General features: G+C 35.2%; 1 protein-coding gene across 4 annotated transcripts in view; it reads left to right on the top strand.

Annotated features, from left to right (window-relative positions):
• The window catches only part of cdh6.L (cadherin 6 L homeolog), a 139,822-nt gene extending 126,543 nt beyond the window's left edge, over nucleotides 1-13,279 (top strand). For 3 of the 4 annotated variants that reach the window (XM_041565228.1, XM_041565227.1, XM_018266183.2), the window contains 3 exons: nucleotides 807-924; nucleotides 1,018-1,269; nucleotides 11,594-13,279. In XM_041565228.1, coding sequence (XP_041421162.1) covers nucleotides 807-924; nucleotides 1,018-1,269; nucleotides 11,594-12,084 — 861 coding nt within the window. In that variant the 3' untranslated portion in view covers nucleotides 12,085-13,279. 4 annotated transcript variants of the gene reach the window in all.
• The last annotated feature ends 3,776 nt before the right edge of the window (nucleotides 13,280-17,055 follow it).

Here is a 17,055-nt window from a genome sequence, read left to right on the forward strand (position 1 = left end):
GGAATAATTATTTAAATGGCCTCTGATTAAACTAGCAGCATTTAATTATGATAGAGAGGGAGTGAACAAACACAAGTTTATTAGTTTGTTGCGCAAACTAAACTAAAAGCAACATGTAGAAAGATACTTTGCTTTAGGTTACACCTACCAGTGCTGATATACAAGTACCATGCATCAATAAGTATGAAATGCATCAGATTTCTGACCCTACAACATTACCTCACCAACAAAAAAGTATTGTTTTAAATCATTCTTGTGCTGTGCAGTCTCCTCAAATTATGCATATACTGTAAATTAGACTGTCTTTTTTTATTATTGACAGAAGCACAACATTTGCTTGTATGCAATGTAATGGCTGCACTGTGGCCACGTTACCAAGCTTACCTTAAAATTAACTTTTGGTATTATGTAGACATGTAGGCAGTGGTTTGAACAGAGATGGCAATATGAATGGGAGAAGGCCTAAATAGAAAGATAAGTAATAAAAAGTGTCAATAAAAAAAATTAATTATATACAATAGTTTTTGATTGACATGCTCAGCGACCCCTGTTTTGAAAGCTGGAATGAGGCAGAAGAAGAAGGCAAATAAATGAAGAATACCAGTTGGAGCCATCTATAATATCTGAAAAGTTATCTTAAACTAGCCAAGTGTTTTACAAAAAAGAATACTTATCAAGATGTAACTTTTCCCCCCATGAGCTTGTATATATGTCTAACATTAAAATGTTGTTCCACTGATAATTAAACAAAAGGCACTTTGTCATATTATTGATTGGCCCTATGCTTTTCCTTTTCAACACTGCAGGTAATACACACTATAAGTGCCATCGATAAAGATGATTCTTTCAACGGACTCCAGTTTTCATTTGCCTTAGCTACACCAGCAGCCAGCAGCCCTAACTTCACAATCAAAGACAACAGAGGTAAATACATGCTTTACCTCTCTCCTATTAGAAACAAATAGGCAATCTGTATGTTGCTTATTAATTTTTTTTCTTTTAATGTCACTCCACCAGATAACACAGCTAGTATATTAACTCGAAGAAATGGATACAGTCGTCATGAAATGAGTACCTACCTTCTGCCTGTGGTTATTTCTGACTATGGCTACCCCATCCAGAGCAGCACTGGCACCCTTACTATTCGTGTCTGCGCCTGTGACCACAGGGGAAATATGCAGTCCTGCACAGCTGAAGCACTAATCCATCCCACTGGCTTGAGCACAGGAGCACTAATTGCTATTCTTCTTTGCATCATTATATTGTTAGGTAAGAAATTAAAGCATGTTAAGAGAAAAATCATGGTCAATTTGCTGCTGAAAATAGAAAGGCTTCACACAAGAAGATAAAAACAACATTGAAGGACATTCTGTTCAGGACAGATATGTTTAACTAACTCCAAATGTTGAAGTCTAGAAAAAATATTTAATACAAATGTTTTATAGGTTTCATTTTGCTTATTGTAAAGGAAATAAGTTACTTATTTATAATTCGGGTTTACAGTTAGTTCATATGTATGCAGAAGTGTAGTACATGTCAATAATCTTAATTCACATTATAGTCAAATACTGAGGATAGTGAATTTACTATGTTGATAGTATGACATGACGGGATAACCGGAGCTCAATCTAACATGAGCCTGCAGCTATCTTTAGACAGAGAAGAAACTGCACATAGACACAATGCTTCTCTTGCTTCAAGAAGACATAACTTTATTAACACTTCTGCATTATCAGACAAAGATCATGTTACATGACACTGTGTCAGTTTGCGATTACTATGGGATCTGTATGAGAGCACACCCATTAATGATATCTTAACAGTTAGATTGTTCAACAAATCTCTTCAAAGGGCAAATTAGAACTAGCCAGTGGGAGATAACTTCCATTGCTATATAAGTGAGTAGAGAGAAGCAGACTGGAGTGCTTTATTTTCACTTTTTTAAAACTAGGCCCCTGTAGTTCATTTATCACATGGTATCACGGTACAACACCAACAAATTAGGTCCAAAGACCTTTTTTTTTTTTGTCTTCCGGGCATGGCTCTTCTCACCTCTTGTAATGGTTATTGATTGCTTTGTGGGTAATTCTGTATGTTGCAGTATATAACCCATATATTATACAGTGCTGTGGAATATGTTGGTGCTTTATAAATAAATGTTAAAAGGGATGCATCAAGTCCCGGATTTGTATTTGGCCAAACCCAAGGGCCTGACTGAATCAATATGAACCCTATGCAGCTTTATCAGTATTGGCAGGAATTTCCAGCACCACCAAGGTGTGGATTTGATTTGGTACTTGGCCAAATCCATTCCCCCAGATTCGAAGGTCAAAAAAGTCAGGTTCAGCGTCATCCCTACATGTTAATAATAATAACAGGGAGAAATAGTTTGCAACTGTCTCTATATGCAGCACTATTTGAGAAAGACAGTGCCTTATACAGGAGAGGAAGCACATAGGTGGGACAAAGGTGTGAGATTCTGCAGCACGCCCAACCTCTACAAAGGATATGGCTCTGTGCTTTGTCCGGAGGTTCAATAACCTCCAAATAGTCAGTCACAAGTTAAGCAATGGACAAGCACAGCAGAGGAACTGCTGTGACCCTTGCTTTTATTTGACTATTTCAACAATGTAGCAGCTGATAACATATTTACAAAGAAGCATGTGGAAATTAAGTCTTGTCTGGATGGAAGCTTACGTGTCCCTTAGGAGTGCAGAAAGAAAGAAATGCTGCTTTCAATTGCAGCTATATTAACAAATAACTTTAAAACCAATTACAACTATGTTTCATTTTTGGGCCTACATTCCCTTTAAAAACAGTACTGTGCCCTGTACTGTACACTGGATGATAGAAGAGTGAGGAGCACAGCTGCTCAGCAAGATTTTGCACGAATTAGTGTGCATAATCCTTGCATCTGTCATTGGTATACTGATAAATAAAAAGTCTGCCCTTTACATGATACATTTCTACATGTGGGAGCTTTCCTGACAGTTAACAGTGCCAGACCATCATCTTTACTCAATCTGTCTGAGATCAATTGACTACATTTGAGCTATGAAAGTACTTATGATTTGGTAAAGATAGCTCTGCAAAAATTAATTAATTTTAATCAAAAAAAATCATGCTTGAGAAAGTATGCAAAATAAAAATAAAATTAACATTTTAGAGCAGATTTCTCAAAATCCTTGGCTAAATTACAAGTGCTGTTTCTTGCATTTTCTTGCAATTTTGCTGGGTTAGTTTTACACATTAATTACCTCTCGTTTTAATTTTCTTGTGCATAAACATGCTAAAAAAATTCTTCTGAAGTTACTTGGCATTCCCATAGGATTCTACAGAATGTACAGAGTGTCTGCTGGCTTTAAAATATTTTTTTCTACTTGGACCATATCAGAGAGACTTGAAGCATATGTGAACAGATTTACTTTTGTTTTTCTAAAAGGAATAAAAAGCAAAGCAAAATAAAACAGTAATAGTATATACAGTTATAATCTGTTAGTGCCAATGGATTCCTTCCCATTTTGCTCTCTGATGTTTTAACATTACCAACATTAGAAAGCTAACAGCTACAGATATGACTTTTGAACCGCCTGGTACAAGCTTGTCACAAACCCTGGTGACCAGCTAATCTGTCCCATCTTGGACTCATGACCAGGCTGCCACATTATTGACTACTAGTTACTACTACACTGTACTTGAATGTCTGATCCTAATCCACTGCCTCATCATGCAAAGTGCACCCAAATGTGTTCTTTGGCTGTTTCTAATGATTTCTCATTTTCTTATTAAGGTAATCTTATTTTATACAACCCCCATCAATCACTCCAAAACCCTTCTTAATGCATAGAATACTGTGTAGTATGCAATTGTAGTTAATATTTCACCTTAAAACATACAACAAAAAAGATTTTGAGTCCTAGCAAGATATTTACTTGCATCAAATGCCAACAGGGACTCCAGACAGCCCCACTCCAAACTGCCCTTTAAGATTCATCATGCTCCTTCCAGGAGCAAGCTACAGTGGGTCACAAAAACCAACCCATGAAACTCTATCTTAAATATTCCATTTTCCCCTATAGTATTACCATTACTTTTTTATCTCTGGCAGTTTTTGATAGACAGGTACGTTCTGTTACTTTGACATTCAAGGGAAGAAGTGAATATAGAAGGAATGGAGTAGGCAGGTCTGATGAATATAATAGCAGCATTTAGAGGAATGCCAATGTGAAAATGAATAGGTGTTATACGGTACTTTTTCTGCATTTTCAAGGTTGCATTTCTAGGTAATATTGTCATATGAAATAAATAAAGAATTGATTTCCTTAAGATTAAAATACCATAACAGAGCCATGATCATTTTTTTCTCAACAACTGGTAAATGAAATGAATTGCTAAGCATAGCATAATGCAGTTACATTTAGACCTCTTAAGGGGAAACTTCACTGTTTTGATAAAATGAGTATAGATTTTCAACACAAACCTCCTCTCATGTGATTTTTCCTTAGAATTAGCATGTTGGCTTTTCATTCGCAGGTTATGGCAGGCTTTCCCGTTATTCCTCATCATTTACTTTTTTTTGCATTTTGAGAATAAAATCAAGTGTGGAACACATTAATATACGGCATTAAAGAAAAGGCACAATTGTTCCCCATGACATGTTTCTCTACGCTTCAGCTGGTGATTTTACAGCATGCATATATTGATTTTATTAAGCAGTATTTCCATCACATTTCTTTTTTCCTCCTCCAGTGTTTTAAGAGACACCATGTCATACTCAGTCGTGATTTTTTCTAAAACTGAAAATACAAATAGCATATATTAGAATTATGACATGCTTCTTGTGGATATAAGGCTTTAGCATTTAATTTGCCAGCTCTTGCAGATAGTGAACTCTTTGCACACATCTCTTGGATCCTCAGGTCTCTTATTACGATAATTGGAGCAGCAATTCCTCCCTGGGTCTACTAACTCGTAATTATGTTAGTGCGTGTACCAGTGATGGCTGAAGAATGAAGGAAAGCATTAGGGACAGTCTTGGGCAAAATGCATCTGAGGGCAGTGGCTTTCTGCCAATGCTGCTAATATTTTAATTTAAAAAAAAGAAATTCTTAGCTGAATTAAAAGCATAGTTGAAAAGCAGAAAACACAGAAAGCACATAAATTAAGAGGAAGATGTATTCTGCATTACTAAGTACTATCTTTGTTATAAGCAAGAGAGATTAGGCATTTTTTCTGATAAGAATAAAAACTGAGGATTTGCACAAGTTGCCAGTCACTTATGTATAACAGGGGAACAATGAACCATTGTCCAGATGACATTTTTACTAATTCTTGCACCAGTTATAAGCTCATAGATAAATGCAAATTGGAGTATGCGGGGCTTTCAAAGTGATTTGACTAAATAATTAGCATTGTTTAGGCTTTCAAGATCTTACCATTTGCAGGAAGCTAAACAGACAGTACCTGCTTGAGCACAGGTTTGAAGACCAAGTATAACCACCTGCTTAGTTCCTTGTGACCACTATGAGGTTCTATTTAGGTGAAGCAACAGCTATATTCATTATAAAAACAAAAAATTGTGTATGGCACTCATCATACAAACTATAAATTGGAAGAATAATAATAATACATCATATGTATTTAGCTTTCCATGATATACATATACAGGTAGTCGATCTATTATTCAGAATGTTTGGAACCTGGGGTTGTCTGGAAAGGGACCTTTATGTATTTTCCATCTTCATAGCATAAAACATTTAAACATTAAGGGGAAGATTTATCCAAATCTGAGTTCGTGAAAAAAATTAATGCGGACAAGGAAAAAAATGCCTACAAAACTTGTCTGTTGTGTATTTTTTCCTCGAATGCTAGCTTATTTAAGAAAAAAACGCGACAAAATATTCCGCACGCATTTTTTTCCTGGAAAAAAAAGTTGCATGCCAGTGAGAATCTCATTGTCCCATTAATTTTCAATAAAGCTAAAAATCTTAAATATTTTAATAAACTGGAAAAATAAATAAATAAAGTTGTCAGAGAAAATTCCCATTGACCTCTATCCAACCTCGCCAGCTTTTACTTGCCATTTTTTTTCTGGCAACTTTTCATGGTTTAAGTCTTTAATAAATGGCGACTATTCGAGGTTGCAAAGAATAGTCTTGAGTATATTCATACTCATGTTTTTCTACTGCTTTTTTTCTGAAAAAAAAAACAATTAGATTTTTGATAAATCAACTCCTAAATGAACCCAATAGGACTGTTTTGCCACCAGTATAGATTCATATAGCTTAGTTATCAACATGTACAAGGTACAGAGAAAAAGGAAATAATTTCTAATAATTAGAATTATTTGTTTAAAGGAAAACTATACCGCCAGAATAAATACTTGACCAAATAATAGTTTATATCACATGAAGTAACCTATTAAAAAATCTTACCAACTTGAAATATAGAAATCATTAAATATTGCCCTTTAACAAATTTTACCTTGAGCCTTCGTTTTATGATATTCTCTGTGCTCCCTCAGAGATCACCTGACCATAAATACTACAGCTGTAACTGTAACAGGAAGATGTATGGGTGTAAAAAACAGAACTCTGTCTATTAATTGTCTTATGTGACCTAAAATGTATGTGTGCCATTTTTTTTTAGAGTGCTCCATGAATCGTACAGTCCCAGGGGGTGGCCCTTAGTTCTCAACATGACAATTTTCTATTTTGGGTTACCCAGTGGCACATACGTACTAAAAAGGTATATTTTTTATGAAAATGGTTTATTTCTATGAAGCAGGGTTTTACATATAAGCTGTTTTATACAAATATATTTTTTATAGAGACCTACATTGTTTGGTGGTATAGCTTTCCTTTAATGAACTCTGTAATTGATGGCTTTGCTCTAATTCAGAGCTTTCTGGATAATGGATTTCTGGATGTTAACTGGTCACTAAAATCAGAGGTAGCACTGTATAAAACCCAATGTGTGTGTGAGTAATCTTGGGTAATAGCACTTAGGGGTTTATTTATTATAGGTCACATTTTAGAGCTTTGTGAGGTTTTTTTATACCTTGAATACACTCAACTCAAATATTATCCTATTTAAAAAAAAGCTCTCAACACAAATCAGTGAATTTGGGGTGAACAACCTAAAAACTTAATTAATCAAGTTCCGTGGGAAAAAAACTCGAATTAATCGAGTTTTCGAGTGAAACCCACCAAAAAAAACTCAAAAATAATGAAGGCTATTAACATCTTCAAATTGTTCAAGGGATCTCAGCCATTAAGTTCTACATGACTTCAGCAGGTTTTCATTGGTGTATTTTCGGATTCAAGCTAGTTTTTTTAATAAAAGTTGTTTTTTTAACCCCGAAAAATGTTGTTTTGAAAAATACCCTTTAAAAACTCAAATTTTTCGGGAAAACACAACTCGACCAATAAATCTGCTCCTAAAACATATTAAGGTGTGCTTCACTCACAACTTTTATAAAACTATAATGTGTCAGTACCTGTCAATCGGCTAATTATAAACTCACATGCATAAGACACCATTGTACCATGCAGTCATTAGATAATTCTATTTAGACCTGCTCTTCTGGACAAGCTATGCCATAAATTAAACAGAATATATTATGGAATTTATTGATCTTCTGACTGCAATTATTAATTATTGTTCAACTCAGATTGACAACATTGATTAGTTATAAATGGAAGTCAATCTTGCTAAAGCAGATCTGTAAAACACCATTAAAGAAGAATAGAAAGCTCATGACAAAATAAGCTGCTTGAAAATGTACTTCCACTATCTTTGACAAAAGGGAAAAGCTTTAAAATACAATCTGCATTATGCCTATGGAAATTTAATGGCCTAGAAAAAGGCTGAAAAGCCAGAAGAACGTATTGAGTAATGGGTCACATAACAATTAGGAGAGCTAAAGGCCTTAGAATTAGAGCTTGGCCACTCTTTTCTAAAATCCATGTTGAAGGGAGGCAGAACAATGTTCACATTAAGCAGATGGAATGTAAACTTAATTTAGAGAACCACAAAGTCATGATGTATAATGAAGTGTATGAATATATCCTAGGCTTAATGTGTTGTATTAAAGGAACAGTTCAGTGTGAAAATAAAAACTGTGTAAATAGATAGGCTGTGCAAAATAAAAAATGTTTCTAATATAGTTAATTAGCCAAGAATTTAATGTATAAAGGCTGGAGTGGATATGTAACATAATAGCCAGAACACTACAGTACTTCCTGCTTCCACAATAGGGAAAATGAATGCCTACTTTGAAAAAGTTTATGAATAATTCATTGGTAACCTTAAAAAGAAAACACCTAGTTTAAGATAAGATTTCCTAGTAAAACTGTATGGGTCCTTTGGTGTAAAAAACACATCTGTGTCAAAAATAGTAGTCACATTAACATGAATTGAGTAGGGATGGGTGAATAAATTCACCAGGCATGAATTCATGGTGAATTTCTGCATTTTGCAGCCTGTGAAAAAATTTGCGTACTACGGCAAAAATTCACCAACGAAAAATTCTCCATGACAAAAAAATTGTCGCTTGCCAAAATTATTGCGGGCATAAAAATTGTCGCGCATCAAAATTATTTTGACGTCTATTGACCAATGTATTTCGCGAATTTTTCGCTGGTTCGTGAAACAGGCCTGATTCGCCCATCACTAAAATTGAGTAACAAATAGCATTCAGTATAATATATTGTGCATTTATTTTACTTGCAATAGAATAGTCAAAGCTAATATAATATAAATAATTGCTTGCATATTCATTGTCATATCTATTTCCATTCAGTCATGGTATTTTAGTTCTCTGGTGATAATGCCAGAACAAGGGCAGATTTACTTACCTTCTACTTACCTATTGTTAGGCAACTGATTGATGAAAAAAAGTGTAAGTTCCTGATCTCATTCCATTTTTGATTGCTCTGGCTTGCTGCAAATTGATATTTGAAATGTTTTTTTTTACAAGCAGGTTTTTAAGGTTCTAAAGTTCTAAATTACTCCTGAAATAAAAAATAACACTTGTTTTTTTTTTTGTTTTTTTTTATTAAAGTAGTTTTGCAGCAAGCCAGAGCATTCAATGCAGAACACATTTTTTCATATAACCCGTCTGGACAGGGGGCGTGTTCATGACATTATGGGGCAGGTGCATGACATGGGGAGGGGAGCATGACGTCATGGGGAGGTGCATGTGACATGGGGATCATTGATTGACCGATCACCACGTCAATCAAGAAAATGTCTTTTAACTGGAGATAGGCAGGTGGGGATAGAGCCTGCAATTGAGTTTTTACCCATGCAGGGCATCTGCAGACTTTCTGGTGACTTTCTGCCCAAACCCAACCAATTTGTGGGCATTCTGCAAATACCCATGGCTACCTGACCCGATGCAGGGTAACATAGTAAATGACCTTAAATTTACTACTTATTTATAACCCATAGATGGGAGAATTTATTGTTAAGCTGTTTGAACAAACCTTTTCGATTGGTTAAAAGATGTGGGTGGTCAAACTTAAGACTTCATTATATCTCTTTGAAAGTACCTAGAACCACATAAAACACATTGGGGCTGATGTACCAGTGATCTGTATAGAAAAATTGTTTCAAATCAATCAATAATGATCATAATAATGTATTAATGCAAAAGACAATTCCTAATGAACTGATCTGTTATGAATTGATTTAATTTTACCAATAGCCTTCCAGGAAAGGGAATTAAATGAATATTGATATTGATTAAATCCACTTGAAAAAACGTGTCCGATTTTCAGTCTTGCCTATAGCCTTCGATGGGATATCCAGATCCAGTTACTTAATTGACTGACTTACAATAACAAATCTTATATTTTTTTTTAACAATTCTAAATATTGATGTTTATGAATATTTATCTAATTGGTCACATATCAAAGCAAAATGCCCATTGTATAATGTACACAGTTTAGTAAAAGATAGTATAGTAAAGTCTTAGCTATATTGCTACTACTATTTCATTTATTACCAGCCTTTATTCAAATAGTGTACATATATTTTGCAGCAGTTTACAGAAGTTATATATTATTCACATCAGTCCATGCCTCATGAGACATGTGACACTCAAAAAATCCAATAGTGTGTACTTTCAATGCTCACTTCCAGGTCATTAATAAACAAGTTCAAAAACAAGGGACCTAGTACAGAGGGGACCTGGTCCAAAAATGTTCCATTTACAACCACTCTTTGTAATCTATATTTTAGCCAGTTCTCTATCCAGGTACAAATAATATCTTCCAGGCCAACATTCCTTAATTTAACCAGTAACCTTCTGTGTGGCACTGTATCAAATGCTTAAGCAAAGTCTAAGTAAATCACATCCACTGCCATCCCAGAATCGAGGTCCCTACTTACCTTCTCATAAAAAGAAATAAGTTAGTCTGGCAAGATCTATTACGCATAAAACCATGCTGGCACAAACTCATAGTATTATTATTTGCTATGAAGTCCAAGTATCTTATTCTTTATTAACCCTTCGAACAGCTTTCCTGACTGACGTCAGACTAACTGGCCACCTTAAATACCTTTTCTAGAGACAACTGCCTATGAAGTTCAAGGCTTAACAAGCTAATCCAACCAATTTGGTGTTGCCAGTAATCAGTATTGAGCATTTACATGCATTCAAATTAGCAACATTTTTGCACAGCCAGATTTTCACATTTGATTTGATTTCATACTCAACTGAATACTGCTTCACTAAAGATCTTTGTTCAGAAAACACCCCAGTACTCCTGGGAAATGAAAGACATACCACTGTAATTTTTTTTGTTGAAAGTTGATTGAATTATTATGCAGGCTGAGAGGGGTTCCCAAACTTTTTCATATGACTGTATCTGTGTAAAAGCACAGGGAACAAATAAGGGATTTATTTGTAAAACTTATATGAATAATCAGTGTTTTTCCAAGCTACAATATGAACAACTGTTAGATGACCATTCATCAACAGTCTAATTTAAGTGATTTTAGAGGGTTTTGAAACCTTGAATAAACATACTTTCTCTCAAACCATGAATGCTGTGCTAATGAATCGAATAGAAGGAAAGAAATCGAAAAAACTCTAAAACTTTTCTTTGGAGTTTTTTGGACAATTATGAGCGAAAAACAATCCAAAAGTCTGAATGGCTAAAAAAAAGTTCCAATAGGATTAGATTCGTGAAAAATAGAAATTCAAATGTTATTAAATCAGCCCCCTAGTGTATGTCTATTTGCTTTTCTCTGTAATTTGAGTAATACAATTTTATTACTTAACTTTGATTTAAGAATCTATATGAACTTATCATTATTACAAAATAATCTTAAATATCCAGTAACCAATTTTTGGGCAATGTATAGTTTATGGATCCTCCCATTATGAACACTTTTAGAATATAGATTAGTGTGCCGTGCATTCAATTACCCCAGGAGATCATAATAGGTATACTGTACTAGAGATTATTGATTTTTTAATACAGTTTTTATCCTTGATAACAAATTTGCAACCTACCATGGCACTGTGATCTTTATTGTTGTATAGTAATGATGTGTAACAATGATTATTGTTTTCCCCCTCAGTGACAGTGGTACTATTTGCAGCCTTAAGACGGCAAAGAAAGAAAGAGCCACTTATTGTTTCCAAAGAGGACATCAGAGACAATATTGTGAGCTACAATGATGAAGGTGGTGGAGAGGAGGATACTCAGGCCTTTGATATCGGTACACTAAGGAATCCAGAAGTCATAGAGGACAGCAAATTGCGCAGAGATATTGTGCCAGAAACACTCTTTTTTCCACGTCGAAATCAAGCAGCGAGAGACAACACAGATGTCAGAGATTTCATTAATCAAAGGTTAAACGATAATGATATGGATCCAACTGCACCCCCCTATGACTCGTTAGCAACGTATGCCTATGAAGGAAATGGTTCTGTTGCAGAGTCTTTAAGCTCATTGGAATCAGTCACAACTGATGGAGATCAAGACTATGATTACCTCAGTGACTGGGGACCTCGGTTTAAAAAACTTGCAGATATGTATGGTGGTGCAGACAGTGACAAAGACTCATAATATATTGCTTTTTTGATTTTTCAAAATCGGAGGAACAAAACAGCATTTAAAAATGAGGAGTATCTATACCTATGGCTCTTGAACTGGGCCATCTGCGCTACCATTTGTTTAAAATTTGAAAAAAAAGTGCAGATTTCATGTCAGATACTTTTTATAGTCAATTTATGAGCTTCCAAGAGGAATTTTTTTCTGTTGTTGCTTTGCTTTTTTATATTACCACATTTTAACCTACCCTTTTTATCTAATCAGTCTTATAGACGCTGTAGGGAAAGGGGATCCAAATGGGAGCAATATTTGTACACAGTCTACTCTCATGAAATATTCCATTTGTTTTATTTCCTTTGTGCCCAAATGATGCTCTTACCTGCTAAATGTACTCTTAATATAAGTATTACTATGATTATGGTGAGGAAATGTTAAAATCTGAAACTCATGGTTTACATTGAATGCCATTAAATCACTTGAAGGGACAATGCTTTCAGTTTAAATCTGTATACTTCAGTTTTTGGTAATCTTGTATTTGAATTTGCTGTAAAAAAAAGACAAAAAAAGTAACATAGAAAAGGTGAAGAAGATATTCAGTGCCTGAAACTATAATGAGACTCCATCTATTCTCAAAACGTCATTTTGGTATATTAATTGTTGAAGGTGATGGGTTGGATATAATGAAAGGACTGCCCAGGAGGTCATTTATACAAATGTTTAAGTATAATTTTGTTTTTAATGTGTGTGTAAAGATGATATCAACTGTCCAGTGCAAAAATTGTGTGAATTACAAAATAGGTTGACATTGCATATGTTCAGTCCATCACTGAGATTGAAAAACAGACGTCTGTATTGGAATTCTTTTAAAGATTGCAATCATGCTGTCAAAAGTTTCACTGTAAACAAGGCCAGAAAGACGTGCAAAATGGACAAGGACTTGAAATAAGTGAAACCATAGGACACCGATATGTGCAAGTAACACATGCCAAAATATGACTGCATTTTCTGTAACATTGAAGTGAATGGTATGACAAATCTTTTGGACAGGTTAATTCTTACATTTTAACTAGGGGTACAACTATTTTTATTATCATGAAGATGACCAGACATCTTGTCTACTGATCAGTGTTAAGTTCAGCCATTTGGTATGATTTCAGTGTAAATCTTTTTTGTTTTATTTAAATAATGATAAAAGCATTGTTTTGATATTTGTTCCGTGTTTTATTTATAAGTGAGTAAATATTAATTGTTGATTAAGGTAATATATATATAAAAAGGTAGGTCACACTCACAGGTCTTAGGTGAATTAAGGGGAGAATATATTCATGGAGGCTGATCTTTCGGCTAACACAATAGCCTTTATCTAAGTCTCTATTGTGTTTGCCGAACCGTCATCCAACACAAATAAATCTCACCTTAATTCACCTAAGACCTGTGAGTGTGACCTACCTTTAGTTCAGGATTCAAAAACAATTTATTTCATAAAAGGTAAGGACTAATGTTTCAGCTTACCCTAAGACCTTTCTCAAAGTATCAAATTGACTGTGAACTTGCTTTAAATCTGATGCCATGAAAATATTCTCTGTACAGAAAAAAAAGATATACCTCTAATTTATACCTTTACTAAGCCAGTTTCCTAGCACTTCATTGTTAATGCTATAAATGTAATTCTATTATTAATTCAATTATTCACAATATGCACTGAACATAGGATTTAAACGTAGCAAATGATGACAACTTTCTAAAGGCCTTCAAACAATTCCCATTCTATACTGTAAGGTCATCATTGCATTCCAGAATTAGATGTGCATCTTGCCTTTACTGCCATATCTATTCCAGTAACTCAGAATGTACCATGTGTAAGTCTTCCTGAGGTCTGTATGAAAATCTCACTGAAAGGAATGTTGGGCAATTACAATATTACTGCTGGAAGTAATGTTACCTGGAACAGCTTGCTTGTGACAGTTTATAACTCTATTTTTTTATTAGATCCTCAAATCATGGCAAATAAAGTTTAATTTGTATTCAAGGGAAGCAGAAAAGAAAAGCAATAGAGTACAATACAGTTTTTCATTATATACTGTATATCTTTGATAAACTTATGAGAATGATACCTTATAAATCAAACAGAACCCAGAATCCATTTACATTATAATACACTGCTACATTATCTGTACTTTCAGCTAGAGTATTCATTTATATTCTATGTACAAATAATACAGAAATATTTATAATTGCTCTTCACACTTCTGTTCACCCCTCCTAAACAGAGATCCCTTTCAAATGTTATTTTAAAAAAATATGATATTACTACTGTGGGAAGGAAATGTCTCACATGAGGGGAGGTTACATAGTAACATAGTAAGTAAGGTTGAAAAAAGACACATGTCCATCGAGTTCAACCTTTTTTTTTTTTTTTTTGTTTATTAACTACCTATCTGCCAGTTGATCCAGAGGAAGGCAAAAAACCCATCTGAAGCCTCTCCAATTAGCCTTAGAGGGGGAAAAATTCCTTCCTGACTCCAAAATGGCAATCGGACTAGTCCCTGGATCAACTTGGACTATGAGCTATTTCCCATAACCCTGTATTCCCTTACTTGCTAAAAAGCCATCCAACCCCTTCTTAAAGCTATCTAATGTATCAGCCTGTACAACTGATTCAGGGAGAGAATTCCACATCTTCACAGCTCTCACTGTAAAAAACCCCTTCCGAATATTTAGCCGGAACCTCTTTTCTTCTAATCGGAATGGGTGACCTCGTGTCAGCTGGAAAGACCTACTGGTAAATAAAGCATTAGAGAGATTGTTGTATGATCCCCTTATATATTTATACATAGTCATCATATCACCCCTTAAGCGCCTCTTCTCCAGCGTGAACATCCCCAATTTGGCCAGTCTTTCCTCATAGCTAAGATTTTCAATACCTTTTACCAGCTTAGTTGCCCTTCTCTGTACCCTCTCTAATACAATAATGTCCTGTTTGAGTGATGGAGACCAAAACTGTACGGCATATTCTAGATGGGGCCTTACAAGTGCTCTATACAGTGGAAGAATGACCCCCTCCTCCCGTGACTCTATGCCCCTTTTAATACAGCTCAAGACCTTATTTGCCCTTGATGCTGCTGACTGGCATTGCTTGCTACAGCCAAGTTTATCATCTACAAGGACTCCAAGGTCCTTTTCCATAATGGATTTGCCTAGTGCAGTCCCATTAAGGGTATAAGTGGCTTGGATATTTTTACATCCCAGGTGCATGACTTTACATTTATCAACATTGAATCTCATTTGCCACTTAGCTGCCCAGATTGCCAGTTTGTCAAGATCCTGTTGCAAGGATGCCACATCCTGGATGGAATTAATTGGGCTGGATAATTTTGTGTCATCTGCAAACACTGATACATTACTTACAACACCCTCCCCTAAGTCATTAATGAACAAGTTAAATAAAAGTGGACCCAATACTGAGCCCTGGGGGACCCCACTAAGAACCTTACTCCAAGTAGAGAATGTCCCATTAACAACCACCCTCTGTACCCGATCCTGTAGCCAGTTTCCTATCCATGTGCAAACGACTTCATTAAGCCCAACAGACCTTAGTTTAGAAAGCAGTCGTTTGTGGGGCACAGTATCAAACGCTTTGGCAAAATCCAAATAGATCACATCTACTGCCCCCCCACTATCCAGAATCTTACTTACCACATCATAAAATGCAATCAAATTCGTCTGACATGACCTATCCTTCATAAAGCCATGCTGATTGTTGCTCATAATGCCATTCATTAGGACAAAATTTTGTATGTGATCCCTTAACAAGCCTTCAAATAATTTGCCCACCACAGATGTCAAGCTTACTGGCCTATAATTGCCAGGCTGAGATCGTAATCCCTTTTTAAATATTGGAATAACATCAGCTTTTCTCCAATCCATAGGCACCATACCAGATGACAGTGAATCTGAGAAAATCAGAAATAAGGGCTGGTCTAAAACTGAACTAAGCTCTCTTAGAACCCGGGGGTGTATGCCATCAGGCCCTGGAGCCTTGTTTACATTAATTTGTATTAAAGCTTTTTGAATCATATCCTGAGTCAGCCACTGACTAGATTGAGCTGAACCATTCGTGCAGTTATTAAGTGAGCCTGTGAACCCAGACTCCTCTATTGTATACACTGAAGAAAAGATCTGATTTAACACATTTGCCTTATCTGTATCTGTTACAACCCTACTGGTACCATTATTTAATGGAGCAACACTCTCAACCTGCATCTTTTTACTATTAATATATTTAAAAAACTTTTTAGGGTTAATTTTCACCTCCACCGCAATTAACTCTTCATTTCTTTTCTTAGCCTTCCGGATTGCTGATTTACAACATTTATTACAGTGTTTATATTCATTAAATGCAGCTTCTGTCCCTACAGATTTGTAGTTTTTAAATGCCTTTCTCTTCTTTCCCATTAACATCTTTACCTCTGTATTAAGCCACACAGGATGATTCTTAGAGCTTCTACGTTTAGTCCTTAAGGGAATAAATTGAGAACAGTAATGATTTAATATCATTTTAAAGGACAACCATTTCTGTTCTGTGTTTTTAGCTGAAAACCTAATGCCCCAATCAATGCTCTGTAGGGCAGCCCTCAAGGCACTAAAATTAGCTTTGGCAAAATTCATGGTTTTTGTTGCTCCAGTATATTTTTGTTTTTTGCACCAGACATTAAAATATATAACATTATGGTCACTATTACCCAGGGGTTCAATGACTTGCACATTTGCTATAAGTTCTGGGTCATTTGAGATCACTAAATCAAGAATAGCATTTTTTCTGGTAGGCTCCTCAACAACCTGTGCTAAAAAATTGTCGTGCAATAAGTTTATAAACTTGTTCCCATTAACTGATCTAGCAGTACCGTTGCTCCAGTCAATATCTGGGTAATTAAAATCCCCCATTATCATTACTTTACCTAAACTAGCAGCCTTTTCTATTTGCAT

This window comes from Xenopus laevis, chromosome 6L (assembly GCF_017654675.1).
Source record: "Xenopus laevis strain J_2021 chromosome 6L, Xenopus_laevis_v10.1, whole genome shotgun sequence".
NCBI classification, from domain to species: Eukaryota; Metazoa; Chordata; class Amphibia; order Anura; family Pipidae; genus Xenopus; species Xenopus laevis.